This window comes from Ictidomys tridecemlineatus, chromosome 12, assembly GCF_052094955.1.
Source record: "Ictidomys tridecemlineatus isolate mIctTri1 chromosome 12, mIctTri1.hap1, whole genome shotgun sequence".
In the NCBI taxonomy this organism is placed as follows: domain Eukaryota; kingdom Metazoa; phylum Chordata; class Mammalia; order Rodentia; family Sciuridae; genus Ictidomys; species Ictidomys tridecemlineatus.
The window spans coordinates 12,199,699-12,220,923 of NC_135488.1; the positions used below are offsets into that span (position 1 = coordinate 12,199,699).

Consider the following 21,225-nt stretch of genomic DNA (forward strand, 5'->3'; position numbering starts at 1 on the left):
GAGCATTCCACGGGTATTGATGAAGCTCTGCTGTGTGCCTGGCACTATGCTGAGAAGTAGATACTGCACTGAGCACAGTCTCTGACCTTACCCTGCTAAAGATCCCAGTCTGGGGATTCAAAGCTGGATGACATTGTTCAGCACTATGCCATTTCTTCATACCCCAGCTGACCTCCAGCCCCCAACACCATGGCCCATTTGCCTACAGTGAAGGCCAGCAGCATCTTCCCGTCATGGCTGACAGGAATGGGTGGAGAACACCCCAGCTCTCTCACCCTGTAGGAGGGCTTCTACTAGTAGCATGATCTACATGGACCCCCAGCACTCCTTATCAGGACTGTGCTTAGTCACTCAGTGGCAACAACTGGCTGGTACACCCTGTCTTCCAGTTCCTAATCACTTCCTGTTCCCACCTGGAGTTTTCTAGACTCACCTCCCAAGAAAACTACTTGCTAACAAATCTGGATCACAGAGTCTCCACACTTTACCTCAGGGAAGCCAGAGCATGAAAGAAGGTTCTAGAAAGATATACAGTGATCCCAGTCTATCTGGCCATTTTGTGCCTGAATTTATAGTACTCCTTGGCTGCTCTGATTGCCCTGATAGGTTTAGGAGAAAAGACAAGCCATATTTTGGGATGTAAAATGCATTCAGGCCGAGTCACTTTCACACAACGTACCAAGTAGGGGTAGAATCTCATGAAATTTTAAGTACAACAGAATGCCAAATGACTACTCATTCCAGTGAAGACATGCTGCAAATAAGACTTAGAACACGTGTTGCAAACAAGACATAGAAAAGTGTCCTCAGAGAAGATTCTGTCATTCTGCATTTGCTTCTGTAAGTTGAAGCACACAGTTCTAATGAGCCCAGGAAGAGGTTGATACCCAGTTGAGTTGGCATATGATGTGCCAGAGCTCAGGACTTCAGGGCTGCTCTCAGGTGGTTCCCGGGCTCTTCTGGTCCTCACCTTCACTCAGTGTCTTTTTGTTGGTGATGTAGTTCAGCAATGGATTACTGGCCCAGAGACTTGTTCAGTATTGCTCAGTAGGAGCAAAACACTGTCACCAGTTGTAGGTAGCCAACTCCAGGTGAGAAACTTGATAGATGTTAATGCTCACGGCTTCACACCAGCAACCTGCCCCTCAGTGATCATGCTCTCTAAAATATACACCATGCTAAATTGTGTGGAAGCATCCTAGGTCTAGCCAAACCACACGATCTTTCAAACACAGCCCAATAACATTTAGAGGATTCACTCTCCAAAGCAAGCTTGCCAATACCTGAGCGCCCACACACTCTATTTGCGCCAACCTCACCTCCTTTTAGAATGCACACATCCACCAAGATACCACTGCCTGTGGTGGTTGAGCAGCCTTTCCAATGACAAGGTGGATGTGAATGTAACACGTGAATGAATTAGCATTTAACAACAACTGGAAGAAAAAAATCCATTCTCTAAGATATGATGACGGAGCTGCTCTGTGATCTAGACCATCCCCTTCTCCTGCATCCTCTCTATTTTCCTCTGCCTCGATGGACCTCCAACTGAGCCCAGAAAGATGTGTCCTTTCTAGTCAGAAGCCCTGTCATGGCTTCCATTTCCAGGCCCTGATTCCTGGTAAACTGCAGCCAGAGCTCGCTTTCAAGGTAGTTTCTTCAGATCTCTTCCCTACCCTAACCACAGTGTGGGCTCTGGCCCCACCCTTACTCTCTACACCACCATTACACATTAGGGTCTTCCTGTCCCTCTCTGTGACCCAGGACTGCCCATTACCGACCCCACCCAACAACAAGCTGTTGAACCAGGTGCCATCAAATGGAAGAAATGACCAGAGATGGCTAACTTGAAGATTTCACAGAATAGTCCATGAGACAAGGAATATCCTGAACCAGTGAAATGACATAAGAGGAAGTCAATGAATTCTAACCTCAAGGGCAAATCCTACAGTACACTGGCTCTCAAATTCAGCTACACACTGGAGCCACCTGGGAGCTGTGCATAGTACTGACCGCTGGACCACCCACTGGCCCTGGGCTGATGGAATGGCTCTGGGCTAAGATGGGACACTGGGGTTTGTAAATTACCAGTTGAGTATAATATAAAGCAAACTTTGAGAACATTGCTTTTTTCCCCACATGAAGAACTGTGTGCATACAGATGCAGAAGTACACAAATCTGCAGCATAAAGCTCCTTGAGGGCCATAGATTAAATGCACTGCAGTCACCAGCATCCTGGCTAGGAACACCACCAGCCTCCTATTTCCACCTTCCAGGTGATTGCAGCTCCGCCATCCAAGCATGGGGGAGTCCTCCCTGGTGAGAAATTTCAGTGTGCAGAATGGAGAGCCCTCTCTCCTGGGAGTCCCTGCTTTGACAATAAGTGCACTGGAGAAGTTGAAATCAAGTGGGAGGCACATGGGCAGGCTTCCTGGATGAGGCCCTATTGAAAGGAGGATGGGATCTGAGGAGCGGACCAGAGAGAGGAAAGATGGGAAGTACAGCAAGTACATTCAGAGCCGAGGTCAGGCCCAAAATACAATGTTGGCTGACAAGAGAGCCCTTGCACCAGGATCAACAATTTTGAGAAGGCAATGAGGACTGCGTGAAAAGATCAATTCCACAAAATTCCATGGAAACCCACTCATCACACCTTTCTGAAAACACTGGAAATGTAGGTTTCATGCAAGGAACTCTGGGTGACAGATGGCAAATGCAAACATGCCTACCAGCTCTGAGAAGCCATTCTCATTCACACTGCTTCAACCAGGGAAAATCCTCAGATGCTCACTGAGAACAAGTTAGCTTGTGCCACTTGAAGCTGCTTCAACAAACAGCTTCACTTCTTCACTTCTAAGCTGTTCTCCTCAAGAACTTTCAGAGCACAGTTCAGGCATGAAACACGAAGGGTGCCGGAAAGAGTTCTCTTGAATCTAGCATCACCAACTTTCAGGGGAAAAGAGGACGAGCTGAGAAGATCAGTTCTCCAAAGTCTCACTGACATCCATTTGTCACACTTGTTTACAACATTCACTTGAAGTGCAGGTGTCCACATGAGTGAACAGTTTTTTTTTTTATCAATGGCACAGAGACTTCAATGTGTAAGCATGCCTGTCACCTGGAAGAAGCAGTTTTGAATTCTTTTAAGTCCACAGGAAAAAAAATAGCATGTGCTCACTTACAACAAAGTTAATCAACAAAGCAAATTGAAACTGCTTGCAGCAAACAGCTTCCATTCTCCCATTCCCCAGCTATTTTTAGGAATTGCATCCAGAGTCCAATTCCAGCTCAATATAAAATGTGTGCTCCCAAGGAAGCCTGTATAATTGACATCACCCAACTTGGGGAGGCAAGGGGAATGCTGAGAAGATCAGTTCTTCAAAACTCCTACTTTCTCAGAAAACTCATTGAAAGGCAGGGTACCCACTTGCAGCCATCAGTGGTTGACAGATGGCACAGAGGCGTCAATGTGAAATTGTGAATGCCAATCATTACAAGTGCTTCTGACACACTCTAGTGCAACCTGGGACACCCCAAAGTGCTCAACGAGAACACACTTTGTTCCTGCAAGTGGAAGCAGCTTGCATGAACTGTTTCAATCAGGAAATTCCAAGCTCTTCTCAGCAATCACATTCAGAGCACAGTTTTGGCCCAATAGAAAAAGGGTCCTAGCAAGAGGGTCCCACACCTACGATCACCTTCATAAGGTAGCTTCCCATCTTCTGTGTGGAAGTGGGTTTCTCCTTGGCCCTTATGCTGTGGAGGAGACCACTAGGAGCTAAGCTTCATGCAGGACCATCTGACCTGGACTTTTTGCAAGCCCTATGAAGCCCTCACACAAGCTCAAATGCTACAGGACTCTGCAGACCAGTCCATGCAACAGTAGACATTCATTCATTGTCTAGAGTCTACAGGTTCCTAAATGCATGGCATTCATTATCATCAAATGCACAATTTTGATCAAAACCATCACAGTAGATCAGGTAACAAATCATCACAGTAGATCAGGTAACAAAAACATATATTTTAAAATAATCATATGTTAATGGGAACAACAAATACAGGATAGAGTAACAACTGTGTTACTAAACAAGGTGAAAGACAATGGAAAACTATAGATTCAAACTTTGAAGCAAATAGTAATCAATGTAAATATTCCTGGGCTGCCTCAGCCCCACCCAGGCACACAGCAGCAGAATGGTTTTGCAAGCATCCTCAGGAGGGCTGGAGCCTTCTTTGCAGGACGAGAGGGAGGTTGAGGCTGGATCCACTCATCATTCTTTTGGGAGAGGCTCCTTTTCCTCAGCACGAAGTTGGGTTTTGTGTGAGGGTTCTTTGCGTAAAAAACGTTGGCCTGCGCTGGAATCCTCAGCTCTGGGGAGAGAGGGGTGTACAAAATAAGGTGGCTCAGGAGGTGCTCCCTGGGACACCCCAACATCTGAGAGCCTGTGCCAGAAACGAACTGAGCCACACACCTGAGAGCTCTCCAATTCAGCACCAATACCAACAAGACAGCCTCCACAGTCCTCCCTGAGGAAGAACTTGGCAGAGCACTTCAACAGACCTAATGTCTCTTCCTACCAAAGGCTTTGGACTCCAACACATCCCAGGTCCTCTTGCATCTGCCAAAGCACACCACTAGGGTTTGCATCTGAAATCTCCCACAAAAGGCTCTTGTGCCGAAGATTCAGACCCCACATGAGCCATCTTCACAGGTGGGTTTGGAAGGAAGCATTGGATGGTGAGTGCTCTGATGTCAACATGAAATTCTCATTCAAGATAAATCCACTACAGGGGGGTGGAAGGGACTAAACTATAGGTTGAGCATGGTTGGAGGAAGACCTAAACAGGGGTGTGCCCTATGCAACAGTACCTTGTCCCTGTTGGCTCCACTGCATCCTCATTCTCCAAGTAGAGGTCCTCCTTCTCCTCTCCGTCTTTCTCTCTCTCCCTCTCTCCCAGCCTTGTTCTCTCTCTCCCAGTCTATGCCTTTGTGGCAAGGGCTGAGGAGCTCTCCACTGCCACACACTAGAGCTTTATGGACAGCCTCAGTGCACAATCAAAGAGAAAGTTGTGAAACCCAGAGAAAAGGCCTAGGATTCCTCAAGTATGGCCACAGTGAGGACAGGCTGACCAGCACGAATACCACATTAGAGCCACGCTTCTGTGTTGGTGGAGCCTGCCTCCATGTGAACCAGGCTTCTGAGAATGGAGACCACATTCCAAATGCTGCCCTCCTGAGAACAATGATTCCAAAGACCAGCAAAGGGACTGCTTCCCTCCAACATGGTGTATGGCCCAGTGGTGCCATGACCTTTAGTGGGGGAATACAACAGCCAGCTTCTCCTTCCTCTGAACACCTCTTTACTGTCGCCCTCCTCTAACCTAGAGCCTGTTCTCCATCCCTTCTGGGTTGGATGTGGGGATCTCTGCTATGAATTTCTTAGGCTACCAAGGCCCCAGACAGACTTCCTCTTCCATAGACTCTACTAACCTAACAGAAGGGTAAGATAGGAGACAAGTGATCCTAGAACTCATTGGGATGGTGGTCTTCAGCGTACATAGGCTGGGATAATGGCTGCTGAGGTGTTTGGCTCACAAAAACCAACCAACCAACCAATGAAAAAGTGCTGACATTATTATCAGATGAGCTCTGTGGCTTCGTGCTTAGGAAGCCCTCATCTGACTTTAGTTAGGGATCATAACCTGGCTATTGGGATCACTCCTTGGCTAGTGGACTCAGGTGCGGAAGACCATGGAATTTATGCAAAAACAGATGATTCAAGCTGTTCCCAGGCTGTGTTTTCTTCCCAATTTCATCCTGTTACTGCTTGCTAGAATCTTGGCAATTCTCTGCCAAGGCAGTGGTTTTCTGGTCACACAGAAGGCTTTCAATCCTACTGCTTCAGTCCACAAAATGCCAGTTCCCTTTTTAGCCCATGCATTCCCATGTTCCTCTGAAACCACTCCTATCTCAGACCACAGAACCATACTGCTCCTGGAAAGAGGTTTTCCTCCTCACTCCTCAATGATGTCAGCTTTGCATGCGTCTTCATGTCCTGGGCAGGGCACCTGGTGGGGAGCCTCACTAGCCACTGGGGTATACCAAAACACCTGGAGAGCTTACACCAGAAGAAGTGCAGTTGTCTTTGTGCACGAGCCCAACACACCCTGTTGGAGTGTTCTTGGGGGTCAGAGACTACTCTTTGGTTCTAAGAGTTGACCTGAGTCCACATCCTGACCCTTGCTCTCTGTCATCTGATTGTCCCACTTACTCTGATGGTGAGAGATGATTTGGCCCAGCTCATATTCCTCCGGCTTCTCCTGAGTAAGCAGGTGTAGCTCGAGGGCCCTGCGGATGATGACAGAAGCCCGATCCTGGCAGGTCACCTGGAGCAGCATGGGAGACAGGCCTTCAGGAAATGGGCCTTGAAGTGACTACTCAAGTACAGTGGGCAGGGGCATTCTGGAGGCACCTCCACTCTAAATACAAGGGCAACATCCATGACCCTACTACCTGAGGCTGACCTCCTGCTCATCGCGTGGGCTCTTCCCATAGGCTACTAGCCCAATCCTTGTACATAACTTCCTGGACCTGCCATTGCTCTTTGTGGAGCTGCACTTCTCTCCAAGTGAAAGGACCCCACTACCTGCATACAGATGCAATCTCATCCCACAAGTTGGGAGGAATGGGACAATAGCCTCCAAGATCCCAGGTCTGCCCGAGGATGCAGGCAGCATTGGGAATGGCCTAGGCACAAAACCTAGAGGCTTTGGTCTGGATTGCCAGGGCCCAAATCAGACCCAGGAACGTGACCACACACAGGAGTGACGAGAGATAGCCACGAGAGCTCCTGGCCTCTAGAGGCTCAGTGCTGGCTGGGGTGTAAGAGGGCACCTCATACGGCAAGGGTGGTCATTGTGTTACCTGGATATTTAGTGTGCTTGCTCCACATCCATACTGACTCTGCAGAGAGACCCTCTCAGCTCCTTGTTCAAGGAACATGCAGAACCTCATACTGGTGTCCTGCTCCATAGACGTCAGCAACCCATACAGGGGAACCTGCAACCTAGGTCCTGGCCTGTTCTCATCTGTCACCCATACCTGCCTCTGCCCTTCTGGACTGCATGCTGCCACCTGACACACAGACTCCCTCAGACATGGTGGTGGACAAGCTGCTGCTCTCCCTCATCTCAGCTCCAGCCCTTCACACTGACCTCTCTCTTCTTGATTCCCATCTATCCTCCTGAACATCCAGAAGCTCCAAATTCAAGAGGGCATGAGTAGTCCATGGTATTGGACCAGTGTCTGCTCCCCACCCAGGTGTAAGCACCAGGGGACACCCTTGCTCCCAGGCTTACCAAAACAGTCTTGGCCATCTTTGGACTTTGTGTTTCTAAGTGGACACGAATTAAGCAGGTGTCTCCCACCTGCTTGTGGGAAAGCGGACTGGAGGACTTGCAGGTTGATTCTGAGAACTGTGGGGGATAGAACATCAGCAAACCCAGAAACAGAAAGCCGCCCCAGCCTGTCAGTTGGCTCTATGGGCTTCTAGCACATATATCCAGGTGCTGAGGCTTCTTATTTCCCCAGGTGGGAGTGGAATGGCAGCACAAGTACAGCTTGAATAAGGTAGGTGTTTACCTCCTTTCCCTTGACCTCGCGGCGTTTCCTCACGATGAAATAATATTTTATTTGTGGATTTATGGACAGATACATGAGTGAGTGGTCAGGGACCTTGATTTCTGCAGAGTAAAGTGGAGAGAATTGTTAGGTGGCACTCAAGGATTATACCACAAAACACCCACAACCCCTGAGAGTCTCTGCCAGGACGAGCCTGCACCAGAATTGAGAGCCCTCCTATCCAGCTACAGTGCCACCAAAGACTCCCTCAGTGATTCTTCCCTGGAGAAGATGATGTACAGGATTCTATACCAAAAGAGCACCTGGCAATGGAAAGAGCACCTTGGGCCCAGAACTTCTCAGTGCAGGTTGGATCTGCCAAAGGGACACTGCTAAAATCTGCATCAGGATTGGCAAAGGCTCCTGTGCTTAGGCCTTTCTCCCCAGGGCAGCCATGCTCACACATGGGCATTCAGGGAAGCGTTGGATGGTGGGGGAATTCATCCCCTTGCCCTGGATGAATCCACTCATGGATGACTACGTGGAGGGGAGGTGGTATCCATCAGAGGAGTGTTGGGAATGGACATGGGAGAACTTCAGCAGGATGGTGCCCTGGAGAACTCTATTATTTTCTAGGTTCGCTCTCCTTCCCCTTGTTTCTCATCAGGAGCTGTCTGCTTTGTACTTTTATTCTTGTTCTTGTTCTACTTCTGGCTCTTCTTTCTGTCCTGCATCTTCTTGTAGTTCTTTCTGGGTCTTTTTCTTGTTCTTACATGATTCCTTCTTGTTCTTCTTCTTGTGTATCTCCCTCCACCCTTCCTTCTGTTCACCTCCTTCTTTTTCTTCTTCTTCCTCCTGCTCTTCATTGTGTGATCCTCTCCCCACTCAGGAGTGTCTCTTTCTCCTCCTCCTCCTTCTCCTTCTTTCTCTGGCAATGGTGGGGCGTCCTGAGGAGTTCAAATCTATCAAACTCTTCTGCCCAGATGCAGCCTCTGTTCAGTAGTCCAAGATGAAATCAGTTCTCAATCAATGGCCAGGAGTGAAACCAAGACAAAAGACAAGTGACTTCCTTTCCTTGTCATTGTCACAGTCAGGAAAGACTGAATAACAGACACCGCATTCTGGATAGGCTTCTACCTGTGGTAGTCAGCACCACATCTGGACCTGGATTGGTAAAATAGATACCACCTCCATAAAGCTTCCCCAATGAAAACAATGTTTCCAAACACTAGGAGAGGGCCAGCATCACTGCCACCCTCCTGCCATAAGGCATAAATGCCATCACACCTAGTGGGTTCCAGGCCCCCCGTAGTCCTCCCTTTTGACGTCTGTTACACACAAACCTCCCCTGGTCTGGAGCCTGCTCTCAACTGATGCTTGGGTTGAAAGTCTGTTTCTGAAATCACCTTTGTAGATTCTCGGTTTGGTAATTCCTTTTGACTGGCTTATTTTTTTACTAGGGATAAAGCCAGAGGCACTTAAGCACTGAGGCCATTCCCAGGCCTTTTTACTTGGGTAGAGGGTCTCCCTAAGTTTCTGAGGCTGTTTGGAAATCCCCATCCCCCTGCACTGCCTCCCAAGTCCCTGAGATTCACAGACACTGCCCCTTGCCCAGCTCCTTGCACCTGAGTCTTCCTCATGTGTGAGACAGAGCCAACTCAAATGAGGCGGTGTGTGGAAATGGGAAAACTCACTTACGTGCCCGACAGATGGTGAGTTCTATTGTGGACAGGCTGGGATGGTGGAGGCTAGGAGTGTCAAGCTCACAAGAAAGAAAAAAGCACTGGCATTGTGGACAGCTCAGCATTGTGGCCTCTGTTCTTCAGATGCCCTTCTTTGTTGCTGGAAGGAATAATAACCTGGCCATTCTGATATCTCCAGGAGATGGGCACCCAGGCACAGAGGACTTGGAATTGTTCCAAAAAGAACCCAAACAGGCTGTCCCCTGGCCTTGACTTCCTCTTCACTGAGTCCTGTTCCCAGTTGCTGCAATCCTGACATTCTTGAGTAGGCAGGGCTTCTCATATCCTGGCCATGGATTGGGACCTGTGCGGCTTCCGTCCATAGCAATGCTGATCCAATCAGGACCCATGCTCTGCTCCTCTTCATTTGAAGGCATCCTTATCAGTGAGCCATAAACCAAACTGATAATGGATTGAGCCTCTCTCTTCCTTGCCCTAATCGATATTAGCTTTGCATTGCCAGACCAGGTCCAGGGGAGAACAAATTTAGGAAGGTCCAGCAGCCCCCTGGGGTCGCATTGAACACATCCACATTGGACACGCCCATCACTGCACTTGGTTTCCTGCACCAGGCCCACGACACTCTGGCTATTTTAGGGCCAAGGCCCACTTTCTCTTGGCTGTGAGTTATCCTGAGCCCACTGTGGATCATGTCTCCCCACTGTCTGATTGTCCGACTTACTCTCATGCAGAGACATCATTCTCAGCAGCTCAAAGTTGTCCACATCCTCATGCTGCAACAAATTTTGGTCCAAGGCCCTGCGGATGACGCTTGTCACCCTCTCCTGACACGTCACCTAGATCAGGGTGGGACAAATGTCATCAGAGAATGGCTTTTAGAGGAGCTACCCAGAAGACTGTGGTCAAACATTCAGGAGAAAAGTTAGCTACATATACAAGGGCACAATCTTGTTATCCTGCTACCTGAGTGTGGCCTCCATATACCCCCTGGGTTCTTGCAACGTGCTACTAGAACAATCCTGGTACAAATATCTGCCTGTACCTGCCATCTCCCCTCCCCCTGGGGAGCCACATTTCACTCAGGTCAAAGGACCAAACTACCTATGCACAGACACACTCTCATCTCACTGAGATGACAGCAATGGGCCAGGGATCTGCGCACCAAGTGTGCTCTGGGATGCAGGCTGCCTTTGTGGGTGGAAGAGGCAGATGCACTGAAAATTTTGGTCCTGACTGCCACTACACAAAACAGACTCAGATACAAGAGTGTGCACTTGAGTGCTTCATGATAGCCTGGAGAGGCCCTGGGCTCTGGAAGCTCGGTGCGGGTCTGGTTCTAATGATGTACTTGACTCAGCACTGGCAGTCACTGAACATGTCTCCTCTGCAGCTGGACACCTGCAGCATTAGCGTGTCTACTGCACATCCATAGAAATTCTGCCAAGAACCCCTATAGTTTTGTATTTACTTACATGCAAAGGCTGACATTCCGAAGCTGTGGCATGACCCCCCAGGTGATCCCGACCCCAAATTTCCACACCTAGTCATGCTAAGGAGGTTCTCTTCCCTGCTACCAGGAACACACCCCCTCCTACACATGTGACAAGTCACTGCCAGCTCCTCTGCTCCAACCTCACTCATTGAGAATAACAAGTTCTAGGCACTGCAGCCTGCACCCTGGACATATCTCTGCCTTCATCTGTCCACAGCAGACGCCTTCATCTGTCCGTCTGCACTTCTGGCCTGCCACACCCACAATACACAGGCCCACTCACCGCTGCAGCTGGGCATGCTGAGGCTCTCCCCCCTCAGGTCAAGCCCTTAAGACTGACCTCTCTCTTCTTAATTTCCCACCACAGCCCCAGGGTTAGCTGTGTCTCCTGCCTTCCACTGTGTGGACACCCAGGAGGCAGCCCTGCTGTCAGGCTTACCAGAATGCGCTTTGTCTCCCTCAGGCTCTGTCCCTCTAGGAGGACGTGGACAAAGCGGCTGTCTTCCACCTGCTCGCTGGAGTGAAGCAGTGAGGAGCTGCTACTGGTGACTTTTCTCCTGCACCACTCATTGCTTTGGGTGGCCTGGGGCAATGGTCCTGCAGCCACCGCAGAGCTTCTGCTCACAGCTGCTGGGATCCTGGATGCCACTGCCACAGAAGGCTCCAAGAACTGTGGGGGATGACAACATCAGCAAAGCCCAGTACCTGCACCCCACCCAGCCTGGCATTGGCTCTGTGGGCATTATACAACATCCATCCAGAACCTGAGGTTCTTGTCCCCTTGGAGGATGTGGAGTGGCACCAGGACTAAAGACTGAAGAAGGTGGCTGTTTACCTCCTTTGGCTTGACTTTAAACAACTTGCTGGCAGCTGTTTCCCGAAGAAGAAAGTTATAATCCACTCTGCCATCCAGGGCGTAATATACGTTTCCATCTGCAGGGATCCTCAGCTCTGGAGAGGCAGGGGCAGAGGCGTGGTAGGTGACACTCAAGGAATACACTACCCGACATCCCCCACAACTGAGAGCCTCTGCCAGCTCAGGTCTCACACACATACCTGAGAGCCCCTGAATCCAGCTACTGTTCCACCAAAGACTCCCCACTGATTCCTCCCTGAGGACCCTCTATGCACAGAAGGTCCACTACAGGAACACCTTTCAAGGAAATAGCCCCTTGTACCCCAGACCCTCTTAGTTCACGCTGGACCCACCAAAGCGAAACAGCTAGACTTTGTATCTGGATTGATCCCCTAAGACTCATGTGTTGAAGGTTTTCTCCCCACTGCAGCAATGATCACAGGTGGGTTTTGGGAAAAGCACTTGATGGTGGGTGCCTCCACCTTGCCAGTGGATTCATCCACTCATACAGGGCTACACTAATTGGAGGGGTATGGTTTGGAGGTGTGTTGAGCGTAGGTGCAGGATGTCCACAGCAGGGCTGTGCCATCCAGACATATATATTTCTCTTGAGTTCCCCACTTCTGCATTTTCTCCTCATGAGTATAATTCTCATTCACATTTTTAATCAATTTATTGTTATACTTCTTGTTCGGCTTGTGTTTCTCCTTCTTGTTCTTGTTCTTCTTCATCTTCTCCTCATGCTTCTTCTTAAAGTCATCTTGACCTTCTTATTCATGGTCTCCTCCTTCAACTTATTTTCATTTTTCTACTCCTCCTTCTCCTCCTCCATGTCCTCCTTCTCCTCGTCCTCCTCATGCTTGTCCTCCTCCTCCTCGTCCTCCTCCTCCTCCTCTTTCTTCTTCTTCTTTCTTTCTCTCTCTCTCTCTCTCTCTCTCTCTCTCTCTCTCTCTCTCTCTCTCTCTCTCTCTCTCTCTCTCTCTCCCTCCCTCTCTCCTAGAAGAGTTTACAAGCTGTGAAGGGTTCTATTTTACCACACTCTTCTCTCTAGAAATGGCCTCTGGTCCTAAGTGGACTCAGTTTGCAATGAATAGAAAGATTGGAAACCAGAAATGATTCTTCATTGAACTGCTTTTCTCATGTACTCAACTAGGTCAGGAAAGGTCGCCAAAGTAGGCACCCTGTGGTTGTCTGTCTTCTTTGACACAAGACAAAGAAGCCTCTCTTCTTGGCCCCTTGTGGATAATAGCTTTGCAATGCCTCCTCAGGCCAAGGAAAGAACACATGATAGGCAGCTCCACAGCCCCTGGGGAACATGAAGAACCTGCAGATTGATGCCCCATCATTACACTTTGTTTTATGCACAAGTCCTACCATACTCATCCTGGGCACTGAGTCAATGCACACTGTGTTTTGGCTCCCAGTTATCGTGAGCCCACTGTGACTCACTGCTCCCTACCCTCTGATGGTTCCACTTACTCTGATGGTTCGAGAGAATTTGCAGAAGCTCGTAGTTTTCTGGGTCCTCCTGCTGGAGCAAGTGTGCATCTAAGGCCCTGCGGATGATGACTGGAGCCCTGTCCTGGCAGGTCACCTGAGCAGGGTTGGAGAAAGCTCATCAGACAGGGAATTTGGGAGGAGCTACCCAGAGGACAGTGCTCAAGGACAATCAGAGACAAGTGAGCTCTCAACACAAGGGCACCATCTTGATACCCTGCTACCTGAGGCCTTCATGTGATCATGTGGGGGTCTTCCTATGAGCCTCTAGTCCAATCTTGGTACAAGAGTTTGCTTCAACCTGCTATGCCCTACAGGGACAAGGGAATAAGGACCAAAAGGCTTTGTACAGACACACTCTAGTCCCATCAAGATGGGAGGAATGGTCCAGTGCACTTCCATATCCCTGCTGTGGTCTGGGATGCAGCTGCATTTTTGTGTGGACCAGGCACAAACCCTAGGTGCTTTGGTCCTGACAGCCAGGGCACAACACACACTAGGACTCTTTAATGATAGGCATGGAAGCTGCTGGGCTCGAGAGTGTCAGTGCTTGCTAGGGTGTCAGGAGGTTCGGACCCAGCAGGTGCAGTGGTTCAACATAGCTCCCCTGGAGGTGGACACCAGAGTCTCATGATGGATACTCCACACCCAGGAAAATTCTGCAGAGAGAGCCGCTAAATCTCTATTCACATACATGCAAACTAGGACAATAATGGGCCCCTCCAAGGCCCCCAGTTCTCTGTGACCCACACCTACCCACCCTAATCATTCTACAATGGCTCCCTTCCCTTCAACCAGCAACATATCCCCTCCCACACACAAGAAAATGACTGCCAACTCCTCTGCTTCAACCTCCACGGTTCAATGTACTCCTCCTCAATACCAAGGTCAGTAGAGGATGGCCTGTACCCTCGATATTTCTCTGACCTCCCCAGCACTCACTCCTGCACTTCTGACCTGCACACCCCAAAACACGCAGGCCCACTCGCACCCAGACCTGGCATGCTGCTGCTCTCCCGCCTCTCTCTTGCTCACTTTCTGCTCTCCTTCCTGACCTTCCAGAAGCTCCAGTTCAAGAAGACAGGCCTAGTCCAAAGTGTTTGCTGTGGACTCGGTCTTCCCCACTGTGGGCTCCCAGGAGACTCCCCTGCTCGAAGACTCACCAGGATGCTCCTATACTGTGTTGTCCTTTCGTTTTCCAGGTAGATGTGAATGAGGCACCTGCCTCTCATCCGCTTGTTATATTGGGGCCTTGGGGAGGACCGAGTTGAGACCCCTGATGTCCTGGACTCCGGCTCTGCCCCTTCCCTGGGAGAAGGCTCTGGCTCTGGGGTTGGCTGAGGAGCCGTGACAGGAACTGAGCTTGTAGCTAGAGGAGAAAAGATGCCAACATGACTGCCTTGCCCTGACCTTCCCACAGACAGACAATACCCCTGCTGCCAGGAAGAACTCAGGCCCTTAGCCCACACAGGACCTCTTTGCAGACTGGGGTCACTTCCTGAATGGACAAAGGCTTGTCCTAATTTTCAGCCCAACACCAGGCATACAGACTCCCTGCAGTGGGACAAGAGTTGGACCTTTCCTCATATACCCTTAGGTACTCACCACAGTCCGCCTGGCTCTCAGGCTTTGCCTGGCTTGATTTGCCATCTTCAATTGGGGCCAGGAGGTGGTGTGCTTGATGTTCCAGGTTCAAGCCACCCAGCAGGAGCCACATGGATAGCAGCTGCTGCAGACTCAGAAAGCCTGGAGGCTGATGGGAAGCCTCGGAGTAGAGGTTCACCCAGGTCCCCAGGAAGGAAGGTGAGGCACTGTGGGGAGGAAGGTGTGGAGTCAGCAAAACCCTGGCCTTGCCTTTGCCACAGCCTCCAGAGAAAACCTCTGACCCTACACTGGGGAGAGCAGTCTTTCCTCAGCCTTCCCAAGTCAATCACCTTGCAGGTCCCTATTCTGGAAACAGGAGCCCACCCTCTTGACCCCAAGCCCATTCCATGTTGAAGTTGGTCCAGGGGTCCACCATAGTCACTGAAGAGGACAACGTGCAGTTATGCCCCATAGAGTCAGGGATGCAGTCACATGTAGGATATGTACTCATGGCACCTGCGGTTTGAGGCTGACCCCCATAAAAAGGGACACAATGGCAGTCATTTGCACCTCATTTTTCAATGAATTATGAAAAGTGACTGGAAACGTGTCTTCACACAGTGGGTGCTTTCTCCATGTTCATCAGTGAATGAGCCCAAACTGCTGATTCCCACATATCTCTGGGTGTGGGAGCCGCCATGTCCAAAGATCCTGTCCTGCTATGTCCCAGCTAGGATGTTCTGTCCCACTATGGGAATTAACATGTCTTTATTAACCCAAAAGTGCTTTTCCCAAGGCCTGAGTTTTGAGACGCCTCTGGCACAGATCTACGTTCTTCACAAAGCCAATATCACACCAGAAAGACCACCTGGCCTCGCTGAGTCCACCTGGGAATGAGCTCAGTGCACACCATTGAGCTGTGGTTCCCAGTGTGTGGGGACTTCTCCACGGACCTCTGTGGATCAGCTGGAGTCAGGATGGTTTCTCTGCCTAAGAGGGGAGTTCACTCCCCTTGCAAGGCTGTGGCAGGCACCTCCAGGACTCATCCCATTTGGGGCTGACATTCCACTATGAGTGTGGTCCTCTATCTCATTAAGTATCACAAACCTTTGGGTCCCTGAGAGGTACATGGCAGCCCCAAGACCCAGGCATGAGGGGGCTACACACTTGGGCTTGGTGGTCTGGTGCTTACCTTGGGAACAAGAGATCCAGCACCTGCTGGGTGGGGATGGAATCCCAGGAGATTAACCCCATGTTGCTGCTGAAATGTAGGTTCCTCCCACAAATGACAGGCAGGAGCTCATTCCTAAGCTGGTCCTGCCTGTAAGGTTCAAGGCTCTGTACCCTGAAGGGCTCCTCTGTGTTCTCATCATTTTCACCCTGGGTTGAGACCAAGAATGGTGGGTTCAAAATGGAAATAGTGACAAACAGTAAAATGACTTGTGCCAATACACTAGAGTCAAAGCACAATGGGACTGTTCCCATCAGTACAAACACACACACACACACACACACACACACACACACACACACACACACAGTCAGAATAGGAGTCCTGGGCCATTCATCAGGGATCAGACTAGAGGGCCTGCTGGGCTCACCTGCCCTGTGCTACTCACTGTTACTCTTGAGATCCTCTGCGACAATCGCCAGAGGCTCTGGCGTCTAAGATGAAGCCTCACCCAGTGCATCCACAAAAGGGCTAGTTGGCCCCCCTGAGATTCCTGGGAGCCTGAGGCTCGGCATTGTTTGCAACCACAGGAGAACATCCTTCTCACTCCAGTTTCTCCAACCAAATGAGCTTGAATGCCTTGGTCAGTTAAGTGGGTGCCTGGATACCAGGGTTCCATGTTCTGTTTGATCCATTGTCAAGGCAATGATGTCATTTCCTGTGCCCATACCTGAGCCTCTTTTCACTTAAGAACACTTTCAAAAGCCCTATGAGCTGCTGATTTCTCCTCCATGCCTAAACATCTCAGGTGCGCAGGTGTTCACCAACAACTACCCAAACTTCCCCACCAGCATCTGCCCTGCTTGGTGCCACTAGAGTTCCAGCTTGGAGCCTTCAAAAATGCATTCACAACCAGTCCTTTCCTCTCAGCAGCTTTTGGACCCTGGTCCCATCATTGTGCAACTCATGGTGTGCCCAGTCTTTTCTGGAAAGTAGGGTAGCATCTAATCTCTAGGGTTTATTGTGTCTATTGGCCCATAACACCCTCTATTCTCTCTGAAACCAGAGATGGGACTCACAGGTGGCTAAAGCACAAATGTAGAGATGGGACAATCACAAGAAGGGCAGAGACAAAGAATGCACCCCAACTCAATCAGGCCTGTGTCCCACACAGGGACGTGGCCAATGTTAGTCCCATCGTGGCTGCAGTTCCCTCTCTACACCATGGCAAGTTGGAGGGGACTGAGATGCAGAGGCTGCTCCCCTCTGCCATACAACTTCCCAAGGCTTCTCCTAAGATTTCAAAAGGGCCAAGTGTGTCTAGTGTTGGGGTCTCACAGAGACTCCGAGGTACCACAGCATCCTGCTGCCCATAACCGGTTCACCCCTCACCTCAAGGGGGCTCAGCCTCTGGATTCATGGGAATTGAAGTGGGTACAGGTGATGGGATATCACCTCCAAGACTGAGTTATGCCAAGTCCATGACCCCTGTCTGCATCCCTGTCTCCAGCACCACTCCCCTCTCTCTCTTTCCTCCCCAGAGGAAACAAATCCATTTAGCAAGTGTGTCCTGTGATAAAGACATGACAGTCACCCATCCTCTCATTGCAAAAACACTGAGGCTCAGCCAAAATGGATCCTACCAGGAACACAGGCATAAACTCAGAGTCCAATCCTCCCAGCCGAGCCTCAGTGGAGCCTGGACTCCCAGCCTCCTGAGTCAAGGAAACAGAGGTGCCTAGCTGAGCCACCTTGGATGCAGCCGCACACAAACTGAACTCATCAATGCCCCTTGCTCTCAGTTGTGAGTAAGAGGGGAGGTGGTGTTTCACAACCCTGGACATCAAGTGCAGTCTCCAGGCTTTGGGGTGTGCCCTGGCCTCTCTCTATCTGCCCAGACCCTCCAACTCACACTGGCCTTTTACCCAACCTCCTCCTAGGGCCAAACTCAATCCTGCCTCTCAATTTCTTCTGCCTTCCCCAACACACTGCTCCGCAAAATGAGCAGGGCTGGCTCTCTGTTATCATGCTGGTGTCAGCAGCAATGCCACCCCACTGACATCATTCTGAGTCCCAACCTAGGCACTCCATCTGTCCTTGCCACATGTGGCCCTGTTTGGGCTCTGGCTCTTGCTCTTTTCTTTCATGTGCATGTGTTTTGAGGTTTTGAGTTTCTCCCACTGCAGAACTGCAGCTGTGGCAGGGTAGAGCTCATGAAGGTGACATTCTGAGCCACATCCAATCCCATCAGGACTGTTAACTGGGGTGATGCTGGAACACAGTGATGAGTGAACACATGGGAGGTGGTTGGACCCACCTTGCCTCTGAGTGGTTTCCTTTCAGGACAGGAATGTAGGGATGGGAGCCCCTGGCGTGGGATGCTTTGCACAAGGCGTGACCACGGGCTCTTTCCTGGCAAAAACTGGCTCCACTCAGCATGGAGAGCACTGTCATTCCTGGTGGCTAACAACAGCCCTGGACCCCAGAAAGGAACCCACACTCAAGATTAACGTCTGAGTGTGCGTGTCCTCGAGGAAATGAGGTCTCCTGATCCCAGGTGCAAAGGGGTAAGTCCTCTAACTCCAGGGGCCATGAAGGGACATCTGAGTTTCCCTTGTCCTTCTTTCCCTCTCTGAACCCATGGTGTCCTCACACTAACCACAGTTAGGACCCTGGCCTCATTCCCCAGTTGGGATCATTAGGCTCCATAAAGGACAGTCTCTAAGATGCTCAGTAAACCACCACCCTCTGCACAACCCATAACCCTATTCACCCAAGAGGCAAGAGGATTTCTATTCAGGAAAACCAGGAAAGGGAGAGCCTTTCTCAAGGACACAAGGACATTAGTGAGTGAGGGAGTGATTAATGGATGGAGAACTATTTCCACCACCAACTTCCAGGAGCATATATGGCCCTTTGGGCCCAGGTACGAACACTTTTTTTCAAATCAACTTTTTCAGAGAAGTGAGGCTGCCTTCTAGATGGCACCTCCACACTAAGGGGGTCTCCTACTTCTTCCACATGTACATATTGCAACAGGCCTCCCACTGTGCATCTGAGAACACTCTGTGGGCATCTGTAGCCTTTCAAGACCCCAGAAACCATGCGGGCACCCCAGCACCAGCAGAGCATTTGTGCACATCACAACAATCACCCCGGGTGAGAACTCTCCATTCCACTCTGTACTAGGCCCTGCCTTCTGTACTGATCAGTCCAACCCCTCTCCTTCCTGTTTCTTGATTACACTACCATGGTTCCCACACATGTATGCCAGGGTGCTTGTGGCCCCCCCAACCATTTGAGTTCCAGGAATAATGGAATGTGTTTGGGAACTTCTGGATGACGGGAAGTCCCACCCTCCAGGTTTTCATCTTCAATGTAATGAGTGCAGAGGGAGCCAGGAGGGCTCTGTCAGGTAGAGAGAGGTGGGAGCTGATGGAGCCTCAACTAAGTGCCCAGGACTCTGGGTTCAGAGCTGGTGTTATGTGGAATTGTTGAGAGACGTGAAGAAAACCCAGCTCACTGTATGCAGAGACAGCAGATGCCTTCACGTGGTCAGGCTGCTGTGCTAATCAGAGCCCCAAGATGTTCCACAGGTGTGGAGGTGGGGAACCCACGTGCCAGCCCAGGCTGTTCCTGAGCACCTCTACCTGGATTCGAAAAACGTGACTCTGCATCAGAGTCCTCACATCAATGTATCCCGGCCCCCAACCCCAAAAGTTCTCTCAGAGACACTGAGGTTCCACTGCTCTGGACTTGCCCTTTTCTCTGGGATTCTGGGGGCCCATTAATTAGGAGGTCACAACAATTCTCAGCACACAGGCTGAGCCTACTGAGATCCCAGGAGTATCCAGGCATTGCTTCTATTTATAGTCCATCATGTCCTACGACACTGTGGACACGTATTGCACTCACCTAAAGAAACCACCAGGCCCAGGGCCTTCGTGCCACTGGCCTGCAGAGACCTGGAGGAGCAGGCAACCTATAGGCTGCGTGGAACCAAAGACCCTAGATCCTGGGATCTGAGCTGGACACACAGCTCATGTGCACACAGTCACCACTGTCACTGAGAGTGCAATTGAAACACCCGCAGAGTTAGCAGTGGACCTGATATGCCCACGAGTGGGGGTGAACTGCATCCCTTGAAAATGATCGTGTCCAGAGAAAGGCAAATTTTGTAGGATTTCACTTATCTCAGATTCTCAATTATCAGGTTCATAAAAAGTAAATACAATGTTCTTTTCCTGGGCCTCAAGGGCACTAGAATTCCGCATTGATGGCAAGAGTATGTCCACGTGAGTTCTGGAGATGCATGGTGGTGACGCCTATACACCAACATGAACATGCTTAATGCCACTCAACTGTGTCCTCCAAAATGGTTTAATTACAAAACGGATGTTTGGTGTCAATTACCACAATGTAAACCCTTGGGAGACTTCTGATTGACTTATCTTAGCATAAGTCAATGAATAAAGGTCCTCAGGTGTCAAGCTACAAATTGCGGGATGAGCATGGATGAGGATGGGCGGGAATATCCTCCCCCTCTAACACAATTAGGGAAGGATGTGCTGCCCTCAAGTGGCTGGGGGGCCTGGGATCCTGCCACAGAGGGGGATTCCAAACCTCACATCCCCTGACCCAGGCCAGAAGACCAGGTAGAGTCCAAGGACCCTGGGGCGGCCCAATGGCAATAGAGGTCAAAAGGAACTGGGATCTACCTGGACCCTCAATCCCCTACTCTGAGCAGGGCTGCATGACGAGGCCAGAAGCCATCCACAGAAATATGCCTTTACAGGAAAACAGGGACTTCAGGCTGCCTCTGGCTCACTGAATCAAGGTGGTGTTTTCATAAAGCAAGACCACTTCCTCACATTTGACCAGCAGCTCATGCGCTGACAGCACAATGGCTGGCTTGACTCAGGCCCTGAGAGATGAAATAGAAAATTCATAGCAAACCCATCTTTAGCTCTTCTACATCATCAGGGGGTGTGATTCATTTCCATCAACAAAGATGTCTGAAATGATGTCTAAACATGCTGGGGACTCACCTCCGTGTGGAACTTTTCAGGAAAAAGGAAATCAAATCTCATGAAGCAACTCTTCTCTCCTCTAGCCCATGGGCAATGCAAGGAACCTGCATTTTACCAGAGGCTCATCTCTCTTCTCATGTCTTCTGGAAAGGATTCATGAATGCTTCCTTCAAGGTGAAGCAGAAGCCTGCATTCCCAGCTGCACAGAAGTGTTTGAGGGTAGTGTCTCCCTTAAAACCCAAGAAGAAAAACAGGTCATTAAACAGG

At 50.1% G+C, this 21,225-nt stretch overlaps 1 protein-coding gene and 1 long non-coding RNA gene across 4 annotated transcripts in view; one reads left to right on the top strand and one right to left on the bottom strand.

The window, feature by feature from the left end:
* LOC144369034 (uncharacterized) overlaps positions 1 to 12,664 on the top strand; it is a 27,757-nt gene extending 15,093 nt beyond the window's left edge. The window contains exon 3 of the long non-coding RNA XR_013428453.1: positions 11,284 to 12,664. This is a non-coding gene — a long non-coding RNA (uncharacterized LOC144369034). The remainder of the gene's footprint in view (positions 1 to 11,283) is intronic.
* LOC144369031 (uncharacterized) overlaps positions 4,006 to 21,225 on the bottom strand; it is a 33,266-nt gene continuing 16,046 nt past the window's right edge. For all 3 annotated transcript variants that reach the window (XM_078028099.1, XM_078028100.1, XM_078028098.1), the window contains 12 exons: positions 20,977 to 21,188; positions 15,950 to 16,137; positions 14,779 to 14,984; positions 14,337 to 14,542; positions 13,156 to 13,270; positions 11,656 to 11,771; positions 11,260 to 11,490; positions 10,050 to 10,164; positions 7,647 to 7,747; positions 7,364 to 7,480; positions 6,277 to 6,391; positions 4,006 to 4,375 (listed from right to left, as the gene is read on the bottom strand). In XM_078028099.1, the coding sequence (XP_077884225.1) occupies positions 4,170 to 4,375; positions 6,277 to 6,391; positions 7,364 to 7,480; positions 7,647 to 7,747; positions 10,050 to 10,164; positions 11,260 to 11,490; positions 11,656 to 11,771; positions 13,156 to 13,270; positions 14,337 to 14,542; positions 14,779 to 14,984; positions 15,950 to 16,137; positions 20,977 to 21,018 (1,758 nt within the window). In that variant the 5' untranslated portion in view covers positions 21,019 to 21,188 and the 3' untranslated portion in view covers positions 4,006 to 4,169. The remainder of the gene's footprint in view (positions 4,376 to 6,276; positions 6,392 to 7,363; positions 7,481 to 7,646; positions 7,748 to 10,049; positions 10,165 to 11,259; positions 11,491 to 11,655; positions 11,772 to 13,155; positions 13,271 to 14,336; positions 14,543 to 14,778; positions 14,985 to 15,949; positions 16,138 to 20,976; positions 21,189 to 21,225) is intronic.